Source organism: Trachymyrmex cornetzi, unplaced genomic scaffold (assembly GCF_001594075.2).
Source record: "Trachymyrmex cornetzi isolate Tcor2-1 unplaced genomic scaffold, Tcor1.1 scaffold147, whole genome shotgun sequence".
NCBI lineage: Eukaryota > Metazoa > Arthropoda > Insecta > Hymenoptera > Formicidae > Trachymyrmex > Trachymyrmex cornetzi.
Genome location: NW_017296059.1, coordinates 3,821,168 through 3,844,866, shown reverse-complemented (window position 1 = coordinate 3,844,866; position 23,699 = coordinate 3,821,168). Strand labels below are relative to the sequence as shown.

The following is a 23,699-nucleotide window of genomic DNA, read 5'->3' as shown; positions in this document are numbered from 1 at the left end:
ATTGGTTAATTTTTTACGACTTAAGACTATACGACCGCTACGACTTCTATTGTAGACCCCACATTAGTATACTAGAGCTTTAAAATTCGCGCTCCAACGCAACGTAGTGAATCCGCGCATCGTCCGCGTTGGCCAATAATCGTGCTCCTGCTCATACCACGTGACGTTACACGAATCGCGCTCGTCGCGCCGCCGCTATGGAAGGGGTCAGGAAGGAGGGTGGTCGGGCTTCTCTTCGCACATCCCATAGTCCCATACACGTATTACCGTACTGAAAATGGCCGCCAGCTGTCACTCGCTTGTGAAGTGTAGCTTGTTGTGAAGGAACACGACGCGGATTCGTCACGGAACGGTTTCTCGAAGTGTGTAGCATACCGCGGGGTTGCGATGTACTTTTGCGGCTCGTTGGCTAAGATCACCCGGGATCGTCGTGAGTGAGGGAAAAAGAGAGGGAACGAATGAGCGAGCGAGCGAGCGACAAAGTAGAGGAAAGAGAAAAAAAGAGCGGGGAACGAGAGAAAGTGTACGGCGCGACGGCGCCCCCCCCGACGGTGTTGCTTCCACAATTCCATGAGAGTGCGGCTAGCTTGGCTGTTTACAATTCCTATTTCACGTGAAGTGCGTGGCTAGTCTGTTGCCCGCGCGACCGCGGTAACGCCACCGTAACGCGACCGAGTTCGGAGTCGTCCACCGCAGCCGCCTCCTCCTCCTCCTCCTTCTCCACTTCGATCCGTTTGCGAATCGGTCTCGCAGTAGTCGCAGTCGCGGGGCTCTCCCGATACTCCTTGCCCCGCGATACACGGCCTTCCCTTGGGAGTTCTCTCGATTCGCTTGTTTTACACTCCTCAGGGCAATTAAGGTAAACTTTTATCGGATAGCAATAGTATTCTAGATAACCTTTCAGATACTGTTTGATTTATGTTCACTTGCCCGAGTCTTTTTTTTTTTACACAACGATATCTGTACCTTGTGTTACATTTTTTGAAGGAAGAAAAAAAAGAAGAAAAAAGATTGCTGAAATATAACATGCTTGTACATTTTTGTTTTTCTAAGTATTTAGCTTTTTTTATATGTAGTTTTCTAATAATGTCAATGTTATGATAAATGTGGAATAAAGATAATTGTGTTGTAAATGCAATAATTGCATATTGCTGATTATTTGAAGGATTTGCTGCAATGGTAGAGCCACAACAATATAGCTAAACATATAATACTAGTATTTTTTTCATCACTAACTTTGGAGTTTATTTATTACATTTTTATAAAATGTTTGTTAATCCATTGTTGCAGTAAGTCTTTCAATTCATTTAATAAAGTTTTATATATTTTTATTTAAATCAGTCATGATATAAATTTTTATGTTATGAACATTATCAAGTTATGAACATAATCTAATATATAAATTTATCTCTTTATATGTAAGGAAGCAGAATGGGTTCCAGTCAACAGTTTTCTCTTAGATGGAACAATTATTTAAAACACATTACTTGTGCTTTTGAAACATTGAGGTCAGATGAAGATCTCGTAGATGTTACTTTGAGCTGCGAAGGCAAAAAAATCAGAGCACACAAAATGCTATTGTCAGCATGTAGTACATATTTTAGAGATTTATTTAAGGTAAATGTATACATTTCTAGTTGATTTATTATGTGTTTAAATAGAAACATTTTTGTAACAATTATTTGTTATATAGGAAAATCCGTGCCAGCATCCCATCATAATATTTCGCAATGTAAAATTTGACGACTTGGCTGCCTTGGTAGATTTCATGTACCAAGGCGAAGTGAATGTTATTCAAGAGCAACTAGCAAGTTTTCTCACAACGGCAGAACTCTTGGCAGTACAAGGTCTTACAGATGGCACAGGAAAGGATGACACTCTAGTAGAAGTGAGTTATTAGTATATAAAATAATTTATAATTCCAGAAATATTGATCTCAAGTAAAATTCTAGTACCGTATAGGATAACAAATTTAGAAATCTAACCTGGTTTTTTGATAGCTAACTACTTTAGCACTGTATAATTTAGCATCTTATTTATGTGTCATGTTACTTTTAAGGATGACATAGAAATTCCCAACGAGCCTGAAGTTCAACTGCAGAACACTTCTGGTAAATCCATGGGGGATAATAAGAGGAACAAGTCCCCATCGTCTCCGATGCCATACCATGCCGTTGAATTACAACCCGAAGTGCCACCAAATAAAAGGAGAAAAATTCGAGAAAATATGAATGTGAACGCGGAGAAGAATTCAGCGATCAACGCGAAGGATTCTGATGGGAAAACGGCGGAAAATCAGACAGGGCCGGGTTCTGATCCAGTTGAAATAATTCCCCTCATGCCGAACTTAAAGCTGGAGATGCCGGAATACTTGGAACAAGATGGTAGCAGTTGTAGTTATGAAGATCAGAGTATAGGCGACAATGCACTGAATAAGATTACTATAGACGATACGTCGTCGACCACGCCTGATCACGAACAGAAGGTCGACATCAGTCAAACATTTTACACAAGTCAATCGGACGGTTTGGACAGCAAACATCAATCAGATGTTGGTAAGTATCTTCATATGTGATAACTTCTAGAATTTGCTAAATTATTTTTTACCTAATTAATCTTGATAATTTTCAATCTTATTTATCTTATTTATCTTGATTAATTGTCAGTTTTTGCACAGTTTGATGATTTTTTTTGTCTGTTAGGACATCTACTATCTAAACCAAGTACTTCGGGAGAGAGAGCAACACAGGATGCGGTACAGGGTAAGTCATTATCTATCCTCTTGTTATTATCTATAAATTGTATGATATGTTGTTTTGCCATTACAACATAATTACGACGTGAAATTGCAATAGATTCAACGAATTATTAATTATATTTAATCATAGATTATTTAAATTATTCCTTTAAATCAGAGTTTAAAAATTAATTTTTAATTTAAGCTATAATGTAAAAAATAAATTATTAAATCGCAAATTGGTGATTGTAATATATTGGAGCAGCAAATTATCTTTATTTAAATTTGATATTTAATCGTCTCTATTATTATTCAAGAAATTATTTAAAGTATCATAAAGTAACAGTAATATAGTGTGACAGTATAATGGCAATACAACAAACTTCTAAGTTTTGTATCCACATGATCCACATACTTCATACGTTTGCAATCTTTTAATATTTAAAAATATGCATCTACCTGATATTTTGGATAGTAATATATAAGAAAATTTTATACATTAGTTTCAATTATAAACTGCTCTGTACACAAACCTGCATTCTAACTTCAGTGGTGATGGATTAATTGCATGTACTGTGGGTACAAAACCAAAACAAAACTTTAAACATCTTGATACATGAAACATTAGTATCGTAGGAGTTACTTGGTTTCATGAATTAAGATTCTGTAACAATTATTTTGTATTACAATAAGAAGGATGACAGGATTCCTTTTTATTGTGATATTATGATCTATTAAGTTTGAGGGGTAGTTAGTTGATTGCGTTTTCACATCAAACTGTACGGTTTGGTAGCTATGCAGCTTTTGCATTACTTATACACGCACACAAATGATAATTAGAGAAAAAGATTAGGGTTAAATCCAAAGACAATGATAGTATAAGATTTACACAGTGGAAACGTTTATTTACTATTACTTTACAAAACGAGTATTTGAAAACAAATATCTCACATCTTAATCATAATTTTTTCTTCGCGTGGACCTGGTTCTTACTAGCATGACAAAATATATATTTAAAGATAATAAAAAAAATACGATAACCCTTTTTACCATTTTACAAAAACGGCATCACGTTTTATTTTATAACATATATTGCTATTAAAACTTCATTAGTTTTTACAATACTCTGTGAAATACTGTCAATTGTTTTCTCTTTGACCTGATTACTCTTACATTATTAAACGGAATCAGGTTTGCAATTTTATTGTGAGAAGATTTCTAAACATTAACGATAAATATATGTATGATACATTTCCTGTTTTATAACAGGGAAAAAGACTTCTTTCATTTCCATCCGATTATATCGAGATTTACCTTCAATGTACAGAGTGCATGGTGTTTTGGATGTAAATGTATGGTACAGGCACTCGGGTGTAGGTTGAACTGTAGATACTAGTAAGCATTGCCAAGTGCTGTATGTGTGCCGACAATCATCAACATTCCTTTTTTTAATAACTTGATCAAAGCCACCATTATGTTCCTTATGCGCACTAACTGTAAGCATACTTCTGTGTATATACTAAAATAAGAAATACCTTTCGATACTGGTTCAAGGCAACTTCTTCGTAAAAATATCTAATTCGTGTGTATAGCGCGAATCCCACTACATACACACATGGTTTATTTGCATGTAACGTTAATCTTAAATGTACGGGTATATTAATTTTTAAATGTTAGAATGAAACAGTGCAAGTCAAATTTATAGAATTAGTATTTGCTGCAAGTTTTGGCGAAGCTTATTTTGGGAAATTTTATTAATATGATTGAACATGATTTCAAAAATTCTTTTAATAATTTATATAGCAATTAATTTTTTTAGCGAAATGCTCTAAAAAAAAACTCTTAAATACTGTTTTGATAACGAATATTTTTAGAAACTTCATACTTTATGAATGAGGAGAGCTTCGTCCAAATTTATTTGTTTTTAATTGACAGCCCAAGACGTTAAAATAATATCTTGCATTGATGATATTGCAACATAATTTTACCATAATTATATTATTATCATTATAAGAATAAATTAGTTAATAATATTTATATACATATAATATTTTATGAAAATTATCTTGAACGTAATTGCGAATTTCGCATGTACTCTTCGAATCACGAGCTTTCTGCGATCGTAATGATCGCTGTATTCGGATTAGGGTATTTCTATTAATTTACAGAATGTATCGTTACATAGATCGTGAGATATTCGCGCAAATACGAACTAATTCTGAAGCAGTCAGGTGGTGGTGGTGCTCTGGTGACAGTGGCATGCGCGTGCAATCCTTCCTTAATATTTGATAATTTGAGATCAGTTCTTTCCCTTCTTGTATGAAGCAAAATTCTATATGGTAAACGGGTGCGTATGGGAAATACAGCGATCAATATTCGTTGCATCGATATTCCTTCGGAATCCGTCATTTCGGCGTTCTCTGATATTCTGATTCCGATATTAGTATCCTAATGGGAAAATAGAACTCTAGAAAGATTAAGCCTGACAATAAACTCGCATGATTAAACAAGGAAATGTTAAAGGAAATAAAGATGTGGCATGCTTAACAGGATAAAATTGCATCAGTTATAAAGTTGTACCAAGGTACAACAGATGTTTTCGGATTACTTACCGTTTATATTTATGGTTTTATTTTTAATACATATATTAAATAAATATTTATTGTTTATTAAATACATATTCATACGAAAGAAGGTGGATGAAGAATAAATCTTACGGGAATAATAGAAACGAAACTTTAGATGCGCGCGCGATTCATCATCTATAAATTTCTATTGACATTTGATCAGGGTTGGCACAGAAAAACCCAGTTTACAAAAACCCAAATACAAACACCCAAGTACAAATTACAAAAACCCAGATTTTTAGTAATTAATATCTTGTTAACTATTGCGAGAATTGCAAAATGGTAGAGGACTTTTCGACTTTAGTCCGCTCTATCTATTCACAAGCGTTGTCGGCAGAATTATCAAACACCCTGTGTGTGCGTGCGTGCATCAAATTTTATTGTGTTTTATTAATATACCTTTGCATTTTTAATTTTTTAAACAAAACCACTCAATAAAAATAACATTTATCATACTTGATTATCAATTTATTAAACTCATATTACATATATAAGTTATATAATACATATAACTGACTATATCCGTCTACAAAAATATATATAATATTGCACTCAATAATTGTAATAGTAATACGGTAGACTAGGATGTAAGAAGCTAAACTAGCTAGACTAGCTAAAATTTAAAAAAAATTGGAAACGAAAAAATCTGGCAGAAAAAAGTGTCGCTCTGCCCCGCCAACCGAGATATTAAACGTTAAAATTGACGACTATTGAAGTTAGGTTAGGAAATCTGTCTTACTCAGTCTTACCGATTACATATATCACTGATTCACTATGAATACGCGCTGTAATCACGTAAATGATATTAATAAATAAAATCCTAGTTCTAAAGCCTGGTAGTATCTGTTTGAGACGACTTTTTGAGGTTATGTTTTTGTCGAACAGATACGCTTTTAAAACAATAAATAATAAATGGCTGTATTAGAACCACAGTATAACCAGTAGGGGCACTCAGCGAAAAAATGCGTGTTCGCGTAGAGATGGCTGCGCAGCTTTTGTTTTGGGCCGGATCCAATGAAATGCAAGATACAGAAACGTACATAGATGCACGCACAGATGGCAGATGCTCACGTGATTGCGACGTGGAGATGAAAGGTGCCAACACGGAGTGCCCCTACTGGTTATACTGTGCCTAGAACAAAAATTCACAAAAACCCCAAAAAATTGGGTTTTTCTGGAAAAACTGGGTTTTTGCCAACCCTGCATTTTATTGATAAAATACATATTAAACACGTAAAAAGAGAATTAATTATCTTCGTATTTTATATTTACATTATTATACTTTCTCACTTTATGCAACAGTTTAAGCTCATTATCAATTAATCGTATCTATACATATATTCGAATTAAAATAAAACGAAAACGAAATGCACAAATCGAAAGCAATGACGGATTTTGGAAGACTATCGACACATATTTTCCTCGAGAATCTCATGAGCCTGGAGATTGTAAACGTATCTTGACCCGACCCGAAATTCTTTGGTTACAAGTACATATGACCGGAGAAAGATTAAAAAGAAAGATAAAAGAAAAAAAAGAAATAAGTGTTTCGGCAGGTAGGTAATACAAAATCTTAGCAACGATCGCTAAAGCAGAAGCATGAGTTCTTTTAGTAGTCACGATGACATCAAAAAGCTTGTTCCTTCTTTTCAAGTACTAATGTTATTACGTAAAACGTCGTTAACGTCTCCGCGTAATATGACTCGTTGCGTTTCGCTTCGAAGTCGATTCGTTACGTGGTCTTTTTCGCCTACTGAATCTCGATTGTGAATCTATCTACGAGCATAAAGCTGCGGACCGTATAATCGAACAATACGATACCTTGGATATGGAATATTTAGTCAACCAATATGACTTGATATTAAAAAGAATAAATTTCCGATATCTATCACCATATCTAAGTCATAAGGTACATTAGGTCCACTTATCTTTATCTTGCGAAGAGATAGAAACAGATAAATAGCCATTGGATAAATAGATCGAAATTGATTATAACAGTTTTAGGACAATTACAGCTTGGGAGTAGGAGAACTGATGTCCTATGGTTGATCACATAGTTTCTTACTTCCAAGTGATTTTTGTTATTTCTTTATTTCCAAGATATTGAATTGTTCTTGAAAATTGTTTCGTCGACACGCGAGTGTCTCGCCGATAGTTCTGTGGCTGTCGTTGTAGATTTGCATATATTGTCGAGGTCACGATCCAAATTGAAGAGAAATTAAAACGAACGTATCGAGAACGATGAGTGCTTGTGTGGAAGTTTGCGTTTCGCATTTAGAAGAGCATTTAGTGAGCCAATTCGTAACTCATCCTGCCACAAGACGACAACAATGAACCTGCGATAAGGCCGTCTTTTTGTTCGCGACAAAAACGGATCTCGTCGGAATATCGATCTCTCGCAAATTGCGCAGCAGGAGGTCGACGAAGCCCACCGTCAAGAAACACGGGAGGCTGGATACGCGAGCATCCTAAGCAATTACGTGCAATCAGCGTTCTAAGCAATTACGTGCAATCAGCGTTCTCGTTTCAGCGTCATCGATCGCACGAAAGAGACATTTCCCTCTTTGAACCACAAAAGGTTTTGTTCTGATGGCCGATAGGCAGAGAGAAGGCAGTCTTCTTCGGAAGCTCCTGCGACAAACAATAAAATTAGATAGACCACTTGATCGACAGAAAAGACGATCTAAATTATTTTATGATTATTTCCACCTTTGTACAACAATTTTGACGATAAATCTGAAAAAACTGAAAGATTATTCGAGGGAACAAAGTTTACAGAGATGACTCGGAAGCGCTAATTTTTGTGCGTCCACGTGTCCTTGCATTAATCGAAGGAGAACTGATATCGCTCTATCCAACGAACTGTCTCGAGAAATTCAGAATCGCTAGTCGATGTATAGGGTATCGACGTATAGGGGACGCAAAAAAAAACCTCGTGTGAGTTCTTTTCCTAAAAGGTGCACGGGGATAATACAGAAGCCTGCGCATTGAAATCTAGCACGTGGCGATGCCACCATATGCGCGAACGCGTTATAATTCGCGCGAAGTAACAACAATGATCGCGATGAGAAAGGCGCGTTCGATGGTATATCAGATCGCCGATGAGACACGCACTCTGTAGAGACGGTTTTCTAGCGACTACCGCTGCTGCGATTATGGGATTGTTGTGGTTGGTGCTGGGGATTGGTGGTGCTGCTGCTGATGCTGTTGCTGCTGATACCGTCACGGTTTATTATGATATGCGGAGAGGTGTCTTTAATTTTTTTTCATTATTGTATAACTATATAACTAATGATTGCCTGCATGCCCCTACCGCGCCTACTACTTAAGAAAATTGACTAACCCCCTCAACACAGCTCAACCGAGCATTGTGTTTGTTGTTGTTGTTGTTGGCCACACTGTGTTTCTCTTCAGGAGGGTTTACGTACGTATCTGGTCAGCCGCATAGCCTCAGCAAAGCGAACGGCCACGGGAAAGTGTGCGTGCACTGCAAGCAGCGCGGCATGGTAACGTCACGCGGCAAGCTCAGGCAGACCCGCTTCAAATGCTGGCCCTGCAATGCCTGTTTGTGCCGCTGGCCATGCTTCGTCGACTATCACAAAATACGCTCGATCCCGCACATCCCACCCCCCTAGCACCAACCCTGTCTTAGCGCCCCGTCGGCAGCGAAAAAAGACTAACTTCCATCCGCTCCGCGATCGGACCGATCGTACGGGCCGCAAGTGGAAATCGGTATGAGAGGACACCTTTGAAATAGGTCCACACACTGAAAGAGAAAGAGAGAGAAAGGAAGAGAGAGAGAGAGAGAGAGAGAGAGAAAGAGAGAGAGCGCTTGATCAGCCTGTATGACGCGATATACGCGAGCCTCTTCTGTGTATTCTTTGAAGGCGAGTACTTTCCAAGATATAGTTTCGTATAGGATCGAGTTACTGAATTGACCTGTGTTTAGCAGGATGTGATTTCGCAGTGATAGCATATGTTTTGTCAAAAATTTGTTTTGTCTCGGCTGGAAATATCGTTAGAGTATCGTTGACTTCTGAATTTTTTTGTAGTCAAAAATATTTATTACAGTAAGAAAAACACGTGTTGATTATGTCACAAATATTTTTTTGTTAGATCTCTTTATATCATGACGATATTTTTCTTCTTTAAGGCTAGAATTCATCAACATCTTTCTTTGAGTTCTCCCTTTGCTTTGGCTCTTAGTACCTCACTTAGACCTATCTATCAATGTAGATTAACTTTAATCTTTAATTTACTCTTTATCCTTTTCTAATTCTTAGAACTAAAAGAGGATAAATGATTAAACTGAGATTAAAGTTAATCTACATTGATAGAAACGGACATTAGGCATTAGGCAACGTGTACTCTATACAAAATATTTATGCCAAACTAGTATTTATAACTTGCGACGGTTGTATATGTAATACTATGTACTAAAGTGCTATCTATACGGCGATAAAACATTGTGTGCATATTGATTACGTGACATTTCATACACATTTTGTGCGTGTTAATAATGTATACTGTTATTTATATTATATGCTTTATCGACTAGTTGATTGCGATCACACAATGATAGTATAATTTTTAAAAAATACTCAGTATGATGCTACGAAGTACACGAGATAACTGTTTCATTCTTCGCTCAAGAGTGTAGTCGAAATTAATTTGACGTTTATTTGAAAATTTTGTTTAAAAAATCTGTTTATTTGAAGAATTATATATTATATGCTTTATCGACTAGTTGATTGCGATCACACAATGATAGTATAATTTTTAAAAAATACTCATTATGATGCTACGAAGTACACGAGATAACTGTTTGATTCTTCGCTCAAGAGTGTAGTCGAAATTAATTTGACGTTTATTTGAAAATTTTGTTTAAAAAATCTGTTTATTTGAAGAATTATATATAGATACATATGTAAAAGAATAAACTAAGACATCTTAATAAATGCACATTTTATTTCACGAGCATTTAATAAAGATCATCGCTGTTGTAAATATATTAACATCAAGACGCTATTTGGAATACAAATTTAATGCAAAGTACGAGGTTACAGCTTACGATAAAATAAAGCCAATTTAATTTCGACTCTTTCCGTAAGACTTATTAATATATACAATATATAGAGCCTTATCGATATAATGTATTGACGTCGATTTTATCAGCTAGATTTACCGCGTAGATATATCCAGGATCTACCTACGATCTCGTATAGAATATCCGTGAAGATTCAGATGTAACCGATTTGTTAAGAAAATGTTAAGTACAAAGAATAGCAATTTCCTATCCGTTAGACAAATTAAGGTAGCTGTCACAATTTAATTCGTTACACTTGTAAGATAGTTTCAAGAAACTCAGTATATAACAAGATATATAAGCATACGGTATATAACAAACGTAACTGTCACCCAAATTAATCTGGTGCATTATCCGCTCTCTGCACAGTTCCGAGGATCTCCTAGTAAGATTAAGTTCAGCTACTCTGCGAAGTAAGATTGTTTGGATTCTCGTGCTAGCGTTGCAGATTTAACTGTAAGACAGATCACGTATTGCAGTATTATATCGCAAACTTCGCAATAAGTAACTGTGGACTGATTAATATTAAAATATTCATACATCATTTTCATCGTTTACACGCTGTTGAAAAAAAATGAACAAAATCAAGTATCTTTTCGTTTAAATGTTTTTTTTTCTATTTTATTAAAAAATTCCAAATATTAGTTATTACAAAATATAATATTTGAGGTAAAGTTTTACTTCATTTAATATATGCATATCTGTAATAAATATGAAATTTTTTGTAATTTTACAGCAAATAATGGAAAGTTTTTTTTTAGAGAAATTAATTTTTTTTATATTTAAGTTAAAATTTAATTAAAAACTTTTAATTCAATTTAAAAAAATTTGCGCAAAGACAATGACGTTTTCTCTAGGAAACGAAATAATAATTGGAGTAAAATACACAGCCGAGATATACGAGGCGTAACGTGTTAATAAAAAATATTACACGACTATTCTTTAAGAACCTCTATGCTTTTCTTAAGAACTATGTTAAACTTTTTTTTTTATGATAAAAACACGAGAAACGAATCCTTCTCTATAGATATTTTCGAACGCCTGGGGGCTTAACGAGCTTCTGAATCTCTCTTCAATGGTGTCGTGTGTCTTCTGTTTCCTCTGTCTGATCTGATTAGGCTTGCTCTACTTAGCTTGCGCTTATCACGCACGTCATAGGAAAAAGACGCCAGGAACTGACGGAAGGAGACGTGATATCGTCGCCTTGCAAATATTTGGAAGCACTTTCTATCTCATATTTCCTTTTTATTTCATTTCATTTTGCGTCTTCTTACGTAAAAATTATGTTCCATAGATTATACGCAAGATATTTTTTCATTGCAGTAAGCATCTGTAAAATATTGTAATAATGTAAATGGTATGTATTTGTATCAATGAGAATTGTATAATTTTATTTTATTTATGAATATACAATTTGAAAATATTATTTAATATACGATAATAATATGATTTCATATAAAATGAGGGAAGAAGTATCATTCTTTTAAAAATAAACTGTACATAAAGATTGAAAAAACTTCTAAATTACATTCATTTTTTTATAGAAAATGCAATACAAAATTATATAATTCTAAATGATGATCTCAAAGAATCAGCATCTGATAGCATAGTTCATTTACTTTGCGAATTTTGCCAAGAAGTGCTTCCAAATCTTTGAAGCAGTCTTTGACGACGTTGAAATTCTCTCTGACGATTAGCCACGCAGTTTTTCACGGGATGGGTATTAGAATCTAGCTTCTCCGAGAGGGGATGGAACGACACGCGATGGGGATGCTACCATTAGTCCTCGAAATTCGGCTTCGACTGGGAAAAAACGCGCGCGTGTTTTACATTCGCCGGCGTTGTGTAGCTAACAATGCGTGGTGACGTTGTGTGTTTGTTGTTTTCTTTGTAGAACATGCCGCGGATGGCGACGACGACGACGGCGTCGCCGAGCTCGTCCCGGATGACGATTACGGTCAGTCCGGCGCTGCGGCGGACGGCCTCTTGTTTCGCTGTAGAATTTGTTGGAAGGGTTTCAAGCACCCCATGTCGTTGACACTGCACAAGGACTTGCACACGGGCCAGACCAGGTGCCCGATTTGCCAGCGCATCTTCAGTCGAAGTTACGACATGAAGGCACACTTGCTGCGCATCCACAAACGTCAGCACACATTCAGTGTGTTCGACGTCCAATCAAACTTTCAAAAGTGATGACTCTTTCCTCCTCAGGCTTCTTTTTCGGGTTCTTCCACCGGTTTTCTTGCGATGATTTTACGCGAAGTTAATCGTTACGCGGAATATCTCGCGAGAAGGTAGTTTACAAAGATTTCTTGTGTTTATATAGCTTAATATTTGTCAACAAATATATTATAAGAGGCTTAAGTACTTAAAGACGAAAGTTAAACGATCTAAAATATAACTAAATTTCAACAGAGTGCAAATAACGGGGACATATTCCCTGAATAATTTCAAGTTTAGAACGAGCTTAATTTTTAAAGTATTTGATATGTTCGCTGTCAAACAAATTTCGCATCGACAATATAACAACTGCATTACGATATCGTAATATACGTTGATAACATATTTTAGTATTTGAAAATGAAAGAACAAGCGAGATGTACCCTTCGTTGTAGTTGATAAACGAGATTACGTTTAAGAAAAAAAAAAGAAAAAGATAAATGAATTAGGCATAAGCATTTATGTGCTAAGCTAAAAATTATTACAATCATTATAATCGACAGAAATTCTATCTTAACATGGGCCAAACGACAGTATTTCAGTCTAGTTAAATTGTACAAAAATCTAGTTTCCAAATTATTACATTATAACATTCTAAATTATTATACACATAGTATAATGGTACAAAATCGTATGTCTGTTGTAGAATCACTAAAAGAATTGGCAATCTACCTGAGTAGATGTCTACCTACTAGATCCTCCTACCTAAATACCTACTGTCTCGAAGACGAGCCTCCTGATAGATCTTCAAGTCCTGTAACACGGAACATATCACGTCATAAGATCCAAAGAAAGAAGGGACTAGCTAGGCAAGTAAGGAAACCCTGTAAGAGATGTGTCGAGAAGAAAATTACAGTATTAAAAAACCATAAGCCCGTTGAAGTAACAACGTTTTGTAACGACTGCATTGGCAAACCTCACTTTTGTTTGCGTTGTTTCAACATAGTGCATCACATCACCGATTAAAGTTCCTTGAAAATCTCGTTGAACAAATAATATCTTCTAATTCACTCCGATGTATTTTTAAGATTACACTTTACTTTGATACATGATTTAAGAGATTACACTTTTTACTTTAATACATTGATTATATTTTTATTTTTTAATTATAATTTTGTATTAGAAAGACGAATACATTTGTTATGAATACTTTGCATGAATACTTTAATTTTATTTAATGATCATGGCAGCGAACATGTTAATATCGAAAGTTAAGATATCTCGTCGAACTACAGATTGTCGTCGATTGTATATTAAGGAAAGATATATTTCAGATAAAAAATACTAAAATATATCCTTGTAAGATACCCTTTGTAAAGAAGAAAATATAGAGAATAATTGAAAAATAGTACAGATCAAGATTTAAAAAAAATATTCTACTAATAATGCATTGACAAATATAAACAACTAAAAATTTTAGTAGAAATGCATTTACATTACACACTATCTACTTTTTGCAATAATTTGAATATTAATTTCTAATAGCAACAAAGGGAGATGATGTTTTTTTATTATTTATAAACAATGAAAAACTAACATTTTCTATTTTGTATATTTTGATATGAAAAATAAAAATCTTGCCAAATCAATTCTATAATGATGAAGTATTTTTACTTTTGAAACATTCTTTATGATTGGAAAAATTTATATTGATTTAATTGACGTGCCATGAAATAGAAGTAATGAGTGTTTAAGAATGTACAATAATTTTAATATTTAGGGAAGTTTTAAAGACACTTATAACACTGTATATAGCATTGCGAAGCGATTAATTTACATTCGAAAATTATTTTGAACCAGCTGTTTCTTGTATATTTTTGCTGAAAACAATGTTGCAAAAATCACATTTTCAAATTTGATCTGATAATGTTTCTGAAATAAGTGAAGCTTAAATTGCGTTAAAAATGATTTTTGTATTTAACAATTTTTTTTATAAAGATAATTAACTTTATATTAAAATTCTGATCAAAAGCAATAAATATTTTGTTCGGCTTTTAAAATGTATTTTTTAAATATTTACTTTTTACAATATTCTGGTAATTTTTATACAGAAGATTTAAATATAGAGATTTATTAGCAATAAGACAGCATATTTCTTGCCTGTAATAATGAAGATATACGTACATACATATTTATAAGTTGGAGTTATCGATACACATATACATAGTGTAATGTTTTCACATAATGAATTTTAATATTTATTGTACTTTTTATTGTATTATTTCGAAAATCTGACATGCTAGCGAAATTTGGCGATATCGTTTTCAGAATCCAAAAATTTATTGGAAACATCTTATCTATTTTGAAATAAAAAATTTGTTTATATATAGATTAGTACTATTAAATACGTAAAAAATTTTTTTGTTTTTTGTCATTATTGATTTTCTAACTAAATTTGTATATTGATTTTAGGTTTGGTTCATACTCTCATTGCACATTTAATTCTAAACATAATTGTTTCTAGAATTTGATTTGTTTTATGTCAATATAATTCTATTAATCTGATATATTAATAGAATATATTGTGTGTGTGTGTGTATACATTACACACACACACACACACACACACACACACACAAGGTGTCTCATAAAAACTGTAAATAAACTTAAGAATAGATTCCTGAGATTATTTTGAGGCAAAAAGGTCTTAATTACTAAAATGTTAAGACTATAATAGGTTTTTAATTCTAAGCATTTAAAATTAGTGAATCATACCGCCTCAAGTTCGCGCGCTCAGATGCAGCGTAAAGCCGTAATCACACTACAGGTTGCCGATTACGGTTGCCGGTTGTCGGTTCTATTTTAGCCAATCATGATGCAGCGAATGCGGGTTAGCTACAACGTAATTGGCGAAAATAGAACTGATTATATTAATACAAACTGTTAAAAAAAACGAACGTTAATTTGTCGCCTCTCTTGTTAATATCGATATAAGAGTGTATATAAGAGTGTTTTTATTGATATTTCTGCAAACGATTGTGCAACATTTTCTTTTTTATAATAACATTTTTTATTTTTACATGAAGCATCAGATAATATTTCTATCAGAAATCTGCTATCAATTTCATATCTTACAACTTGTAAGATATGAAATTGATTACAGATTTCTGAAAGAAATGTGATTGCACGATGCGTTTGCAGAAATGTCAAAAACAATCTTCTTCAAAATAATATTCGCATGTGTAATCCTTATATCGACATTAATAAGAGAAACGACAAATCGCTCAGCAAATAAGCCTACCGTAATTTTGACATCAAAATTAAAAACGTCATTTTGTTATCAGAATGACAACACATAATGTCAGCTTGTTCGCTGCAGCGTTCGCCCTTAGCGTTGTGCCGCACTTGAGCACGCGAACTGTAAGTAATATGATTCGCTAGGATTATAAACTTTAAATGTTTATAATCCAAAAACTATTATAGTCTCAACATTTGATATTAAACTTTTTGTTTCAAAATGATCTCATCTCAATGATCAATCTCAAAAATCTATCTTTAAACGTTGTTACGGTATTTACGGAACATCCTGTATATACACCCTGTATGTGTCCCATTTAAAGCTTCGAATGCAATTATCTCTCAAACAATTCGTTATTCCAAAAAATGTTTCAAATGGAATTTTGTTACGAGGGAGACATCTTTTGATGGTTACAGATTCTCTTTAGGTGACAGATTCACTACAAATCTCTAAGATTTCATGATCTTCAGTTTTTTGACTGAAAACTATAAAATGAAATTATATAGTATTTTTTACGTAATATGATTTCTGTAATTATTCTGCACATATGTAAAAGTATTAAGAGACATAAAAAATAAATTTACAAGATACATATTTATACTTTATACGTGAAGTATCAAATATTTTTTGTAAACTATTAATTTTTTTATAATCGTACCTTAATACTTTTAGAACAGAATGAGATGAATCAATTAATATAAAAAAGTGCTTATTTAAAAAATTATCATTTTATATACATATTATATATATATATATGTGAAAGACTGTAGACACGTTTAATTTTATATGTGTAATGAAAAGATGTAACGTTTAATACAGTGTTATAAAAGCAAGACTTACACTTGGAGACAGATACATGTCGGGTACTTTACGTTAGAATAATTTGGAGTGAACATGTATTATGTATATATTCTCGTTAAAGTGTTGCTATATCATATATTATCTTATGTGTGTTTGTAATAATCTTACGTCGTGCGTTTCGAAATTTTTTGTACGTACAGTAGCAGTATTTACATATGTTTAATAAATTGTATTATTGTCGGAAGTACGATAACTTCTGACGATACTGGATGCCATCTAATAATGCTACGAGTTTCTAATAAAAGGATTGTAAAAAACAATTGTATCTCTTGGATTAACCACGAGCAAGGCTATGCGCAGTCTAATGCGTTAATAGACAAATTGAAATCATAGCGCGTAGCGAGCAACAAATTAGGAATAAAATAAATTAACGGTAAAAATGTCGGTTCTGTCGTTAGACTCTCAAGAGCTTACACACAAGCATTTGGAGAAAAGTTTGTTTCTTTATTGATGTAGGAGATAAAGTTTCGCATGTCTTTATATCTGCAAGCTTTTTGACATTTCGGCACTTCCAAAGAATTCTCCTTTTCGTTTCTGGCTGGAGGCTTCATTGAATATGCTTATGGGGATTGTACCTACTCACATTGGTTAAGAGTTCTTAACACAGAATCCCGACAGTTGTATTAATGTACGGTACACATACTCGACACAAAATGCGTTGGCGAGTACGATGTATGAAGGGTCGATCCATCAGTTAAAATACAATAATAATTAGAAATAGAAATTACACATTAATGATTTCTTATTATTCATTAGAAATTAGTGCTTAGCCCTTTCAAAAAAACACGTGCACACTTACTCGTAGTATTACAAATTATTAATTATAGCCAGTGAATCTTTATTGAAATATTTATATTTTTAGTAATTGAATCAGCATTGAATGAACATATAATTATAATTTAATCATTAAAATGACAACTTATAATTTATTACAAAATATTGTTACATTCAAAAGTCCTTGTAATATCGATTTTTTCAAGTAGTCGTATTCTATAATTTATTTTGTGATAGATATATTGTATTTTTAAATATAATCTAAATTTTCATGATGGGTCGTTCCCTCTCATATTTTTGAACGTGCCCCTGACGGCCTGAGACCAAACTTACACTCATCCACAATAAAAATGAAGCATTTAGTGCGATGCAGCGTATAATTATTTAAATTTAACATTTAGATTTAGCCGTGCATTAATATTTTATAAGCACACATCTCATATTTAATATGTTTCATTCAAATGGTCTTTAAAATTTTGGTTTTATTGGTACTATAAAATCATTTATGTATTTATATATAGAAAAAATTTTCCAAGGACTCAAGATTTCTCTTGTTCAACTTAGAGTCTTCTCTAACTCTCTAGAAACTTCTCTAGAAACTTCTTAGAATTCTCTCTCTTATTGTCTTCATTTTATCGTATAATATAATTTAATAAGGATTAATACATAATTTATAATGTGATAGTATATATTATATAATGGAGTATTAATATACATATTATAGTATTTAAAAAATTTGATATAATTTATATGCTATCATATCACTACAACAGTTTATTTAATTTTTTTAAACCGCTATATACAAAACTTTATCAATGATTTATTATCTTTATTATTTCGGTGCTAAATTCTTTTTCAATTCACGTTGTTGAGCATGTTATTGCTCTCAGTCCTTCATAATTTTGAATTACTCTAGTGTCCCGATTATAAAAGAAAATCTATTAGTACCGATGTGTGCTTATCGGGATTGTCTTATTATCGTATCTCCGAGCAAAAAAAAACAACAATTAATACATCGAAAACAACTGAAACCGCGAACTGACGAAGCACAAAAAAAAAAGACAAGAAAAAAACCAGAGAAAAGCATCTCTTCGCGCACGATGAAATTATTACAATAAAGTATGAGACCGTGTGTGTATGGGAAACACTTTGGATTGTGTGCGCAGAATCAGAGCACAATTATGGGAAGCATCAACCGCAACAACCACCACTACAACAACAACTACCACCTGAGCCACCGCAGCAAATGAGCCTCATTCTCGATGGGGCCAGGCGCAGAACTAAGCTGCACTACGTCGTGGAAAGCGGTCGTTGGGTGTGCGACGTCTGCGGCCGAACCTACAATCGTGGCGATTCCCTAGCCCATCATCGCAGTATACACAGGGGCGACACGATCTGCCCGATCTGTCAGACCGTCTTCACGCGAAAATACACCATGCGCTGTCACATGGTGAACGTGCACGGGGTCAAGTAATAACGGCCGCGGATGTTGTGGGAACGGTGGCATGAATAGAGAAACTCGAGGAACGCTGCGCGATCTTCGTACAGAATTGGGCAGGATATTTTAGCATTGGTCTAATTTTTAACGTCATTCGCGCGAAAAATTAGAGCATCCCAAAAAAAATTTAGGACGCATCCCCTGCAAGACGATAAACCATATAGGACGTATTTACAGGATTGGGAGAACATTATTTCATAAAGTAACGCATTATCGTTACTTTTTGTAAAATGTACAAAAAATCTCTCGGCGAAATTCTGAAATTCGCGAATTTTAGAATTTCGGTTTTGAAAGATTCTGGGAATCTTAAGAGCTCTCTTTAAGATCTAACGAATGGAATTGATTTTATTGCATATTTGTTCATGTAACAGCTTTGAATTATCTTGACAAACTGAGCATTGCTAAAATGAATTCTTTGAGTTTTTATACATTTTACAAAGATTCTTCAAAAATTAATACATAGCGTAATAAAGTTATCTCTAATCCAAACAATATTGCACTGATGAATCAAACATATTTCGATTGATATACTACCGTAATAATTCGGAAACAGTTCTCACCTTACGATTTTCTCGCATCTCATGAAAGTTAAGTATCTCAATGAAAAAAATCATAGAGAAGTCTTCAAGAATGCATTTTAAAGAGAAGTTTAACTGTAAATTTGTTTTTAGTTCCGATTTTATGATATTTTGCTCTTAAATTATATAAAATTAAAAATTAGTATTTTTTCTATCAAATTTTTTTTACAAAATGATTTTTAATTTTGAAATTAAAGAACAGAAAAAAGGAAAAAAAATCTGTTGCAACGTTTGCAATATGCATAAACTTGTTAAAAAATTTGTTAACTTTTAGTGAGATGCAAGAAAATTACAAGTTTTCGAATTTACAAACGGTAATGTATTAAAATTATATATAATTTTATGTTTATATATATGTATATATTATATTTTATATATATTTATATAATTTATTTATATAATATATATAAATATACATTAAAATTATATATAAATTATATATAAATCGTATACTGAAAAAAATAAATGTTGATAGATAACATCCAATGCGTTAAGTCTACATTTCATCGTAATGACAGAGTAGCAATAAAAAAATATTAATGTTATTAATTAAAATGTATCAGGAAATTGTTTTCTAAGTCGACTGCACGCAGATTTTTTTATATGAGATTTTTATTGACTTTTCATGCGTTTTTCAACGACCAATGCGTTCACGTACAATATTATTCATTCCGTAGATAACAATTTTGATATATGATCATCGACTATTACATCAATGATTTATAGGAGTATATTTTGTATTTATATACATTATTAAATAATTAATCGCTTTAATGCAAATCTCTGGAAAGAATTATTATTATTTTTACCATCGCAGAATTTTATTTTCTGTGAATACAAGAATCGTCTTGTTTCTTTAATAATTCAAGATAGATCGGTTGCTTTTTTGCAAAATATTCATATTCTTCTGTAAACATGAGAAGAATTCGAGATATGTACATATACATGTATAATAAGTATAAAACAGGACAAAAACTATCTTCTCTTCCTATGGCGAACGAAGCGATGTACTTAAGTATCACAAAAACGGTATACTCTATGCAACTAGACTGATCGTATTAAGTGTAGTGTTCTTGATTAATTGCACAAAGGGGGTTACCATGTTACACCACTACTTGGCGAAATCAGAGCATCGCAAATAAGCATAATGTCAGAGCAGCGATTCTTGTTTGAAGCTTCGAATCCGTCAAATATGAATAGTTTATCTAGGATAACGGCTTCTTCTAAGCACGAAATTTCTCCGACGTTACTGTTTATTTCGTCCTACCTTGAACGTAATCGTGTACAACTTACGAGACGATTATGTCACATTGACATCGATTATATCACATATACATATACATATAAAACTGTCGTTTATGTGGATGTCGTGTTTCCATCTCAGCGTGAAACTTAGACAATCGTCGATCGCAGTCGGATCGGTCGATCTTATTGTTGAGTATCTAATTGATGTCACTAGTTTCATCAGTAAGAAATTTTAAAGACATTAATACAGAATAGACTCTCGGTGTACAGAATCGAATTAAGATTATTACTCTTCGATAATTGATAAAATCATGTAATACATTGTTCTTGAATTGTACATAGGGATGCATTCAGAAACTCAGGGTATTTTATTTTATCGTTTTGAATATTAAACAAGGATAAAATAACCTGCGTGTACCCGAGTGAAGTTTCTGAATGCAATCCAGTAGTAACCAATGGCATATACGCGACGTATTAGACTTGAGGATCTGCTTACGGGGGAACCATTTTTCACTATTCATTTTGTTATTTTTTATGACTCTTTATTTTATTGTTTTACATCTGGTGACAATAAATTTGCAGAGATCATTACGATATTTTGAGTGAAAAAATGCCGCCGAATAAATACCTCTCAAAACTTTTTTCATAGCACATATAAAAAAATTTCAGGAACGTCAAAAGATAAGTAGCCTAAAAAGGATTTTATTTAAGTTTGCCGTCCTTCTAAAAAAATGATTTATAGCAAAACGGAATTTCTAATTTACGATGTGATAATTTCCGCTGTAATCGATATAACATTATGTGTAAATTATGACGCAATAGAATATATAAAAGAGCGTCGGATTATACATTTTTTTGTACTTTGCATTCTGAAAAATAAAGCTATTATATCGAAACTGTACACGCATCTTTTGGACCGCGGAGTTTCTTTTCTCATCGCATGAAACAATCGAATTTCCGGGATCATTTTGTGAAAATTTTCGATCAACGAACGTAATAAGATTTCAATATAACGAATGCCTGATAGAAATAATTCTTATCATAGCGATAAACTTTAATTTAGATTTAAAATTTAGTTTAATTTGAGCAAGTGGATACATTTTTTTAAATTATGAGTCACGACGATTGATTAAATAAGAGAAGAAAAGGATTTTATTCTAGAAATGATTGTGAGATAATCGAGTTTTTACATGACTCGACGTAAAAGTGGAATTCGTTATAACGAAATTATGTTTAATTTCTAACGGTAAAATGTCTCTCGTCATAGAACGTACTGAACATACTTTTTTAAGACTGATTTCTTGTTGTTAGAAATTTGGTGATCATGAACACTGAAAAAAAAGTCTGCTAATGTATTTTGTTTAGCGTAATAAATGTTACCAAACATAATAATAGTAACCAATATTGGTTCATATGAACTACTATTTTATCGTACTTTTCTAATTATTACTGTTTGATAATAAATAGAAAAATAAGGTAATATTTGGAAAATTAAAATACTTTTTAGAGTTAATTTTGGTATTTGATTTTTAGAACATTTGATTGAATTTTATTTCACCGAAGCTTTAGTAATTATTGTTTATATTTGATTATTATTACGATTTTTTTCAGTGTACTTCTTTAGACATGTAAATGTGTCATAATTCAGGAATCATTGATTCCTTGCGCACACACGCTGCTCTATGTGTGCTAAAGCAAGCATACGATCCATATTCGATTAATAGCGATCTCAAAGGAATACATGATTGTCGGTTCACTACACATAACATGCGATTGGCAGTAGATCTCGTGTCTGACAAACCTTGAGCCTGGTATTCGGCCCTTCAACCACGAACTCACGAACTTGGTTCCGTCAACCCGAACTATGTTGTGCATGAATATTGAACATTTTATACATGTATTCGTTCTTGTTTCCGTTTTCTTTTCGCTGTTGTTCATATTATGCCGTTGTATATTTATAGTTTACAGTAGCATGATCGCTCCGAGAATATTATAATTACTGCCATTCTGTGTGTCGCCATTCTCATGATTACTGTGTCTCTCTCTCTCTTTCTCTTTCTCTCTTTCTTTCTCTTCCTCCTGTTTGTAAATCTCACCGTGTGCGTTGCCTTTTTTCTTTTTTTTTTTTTTTTTGTTATTGCTACTGCTGTTATTCTCAAATCCGAGTGAACGAGTGGAAAAGTAGGTAGAGAAGCGAGAGTGAGACGAAATTCTTCCGAATGTACGAGTAGCTTGCTACTGATATGCGATTTTCCTCAATATTCTTAATGTCATTTTGACACCTTTGTACTCGCAGCATCACGTGCCGTGATCCACGATGAGGCATTTTTCTGATTATATATATACAACAATTTTAATTAATGGCTTTAAGACAAAGAAAAAGATTTAGCAAAGTGTCGAGATATTTTTTTTATTTTATTCGATCTTAATTTGATAATATGGATATATATGTTACGGGCGATATAATTAATTCGGGATTTATACATAACGGCTGACCAATATGGATAATGCCTGCTTTATTAAAGTTTTATTAAAGCGGAAATATTGGCCGGTCAAAACAAGTGTGCATTATGCATATTGACCGAATTAATCAAATTTTTCATAACACATATACTGGATATTGCATCAACATATTGGTCAGTATGTCATGTTTCCTTCTCTAGCAAGCGCGTGTGATCGATCGATTACATTTTATAAATGTAACGCCTATTAGAAAAGGTATTACATTTATAAAATAGTTTGATATATTGACCAATATGTTGGTGTAACACTCAATACATTGTGGAAACGTCCACTAAGGAGGCCTGACTCGAAGCTTTGTGGTCGGCCGCAGCG

At 33.2% G+C, this 23,699-nt stretch overlaps 1 protein-coding gene across 8 annotated transcripts in view; it reads left to right on the top strand.

Annotated features, from left to right (window-relative positions):
* The first annotated feature begins 213 nt into the window (after positions 1 to 213).
* Positions 214 to 23,699, top strand: part of LOC108757785 (broad-complex core protein) — a 40,363-nt gene continuing 16,877 nt past the window's right edge. For 5 of the 8 annotated variants that reach the window (XM_018502357.1, XM_018502359.1, XM_018502358.1 and 2 more), the window contains exons 1-5: positions 214 to 859; positions 1,424 to 1,617; positions 1,694 to 1,888; positions 2,060 to 2,555; positions 2,703 to 2,762. In XM_018502357.1, the coding sequence (XP_018357859.1) occupies positions 1,432 to 1,617; positions 1,694 to 1,888; positions 2,060 to 2,555; positions 2,703 to 2,762 (937 nt within the window). In that variant the 5' untranslated portion in view covers positions 214 to 859; positions 1,424 to 1,431. Of the gene's footprint in view, positions 860 to 1,423; positions 1,618 to 1,693; positions 1,889 to 2,059; positions 2,556 to 2,702; positions 2,763 to 12,344; positions 13,286 to 13,316; positions 13,637 to 18,709; positions 19,353 to 23,699 lie in introns of those variants that run through there. The other 3 variants (XM_018502353.1, XM_018502352.1, XM_018502355.1) reach the window with 3 other exon arrangements.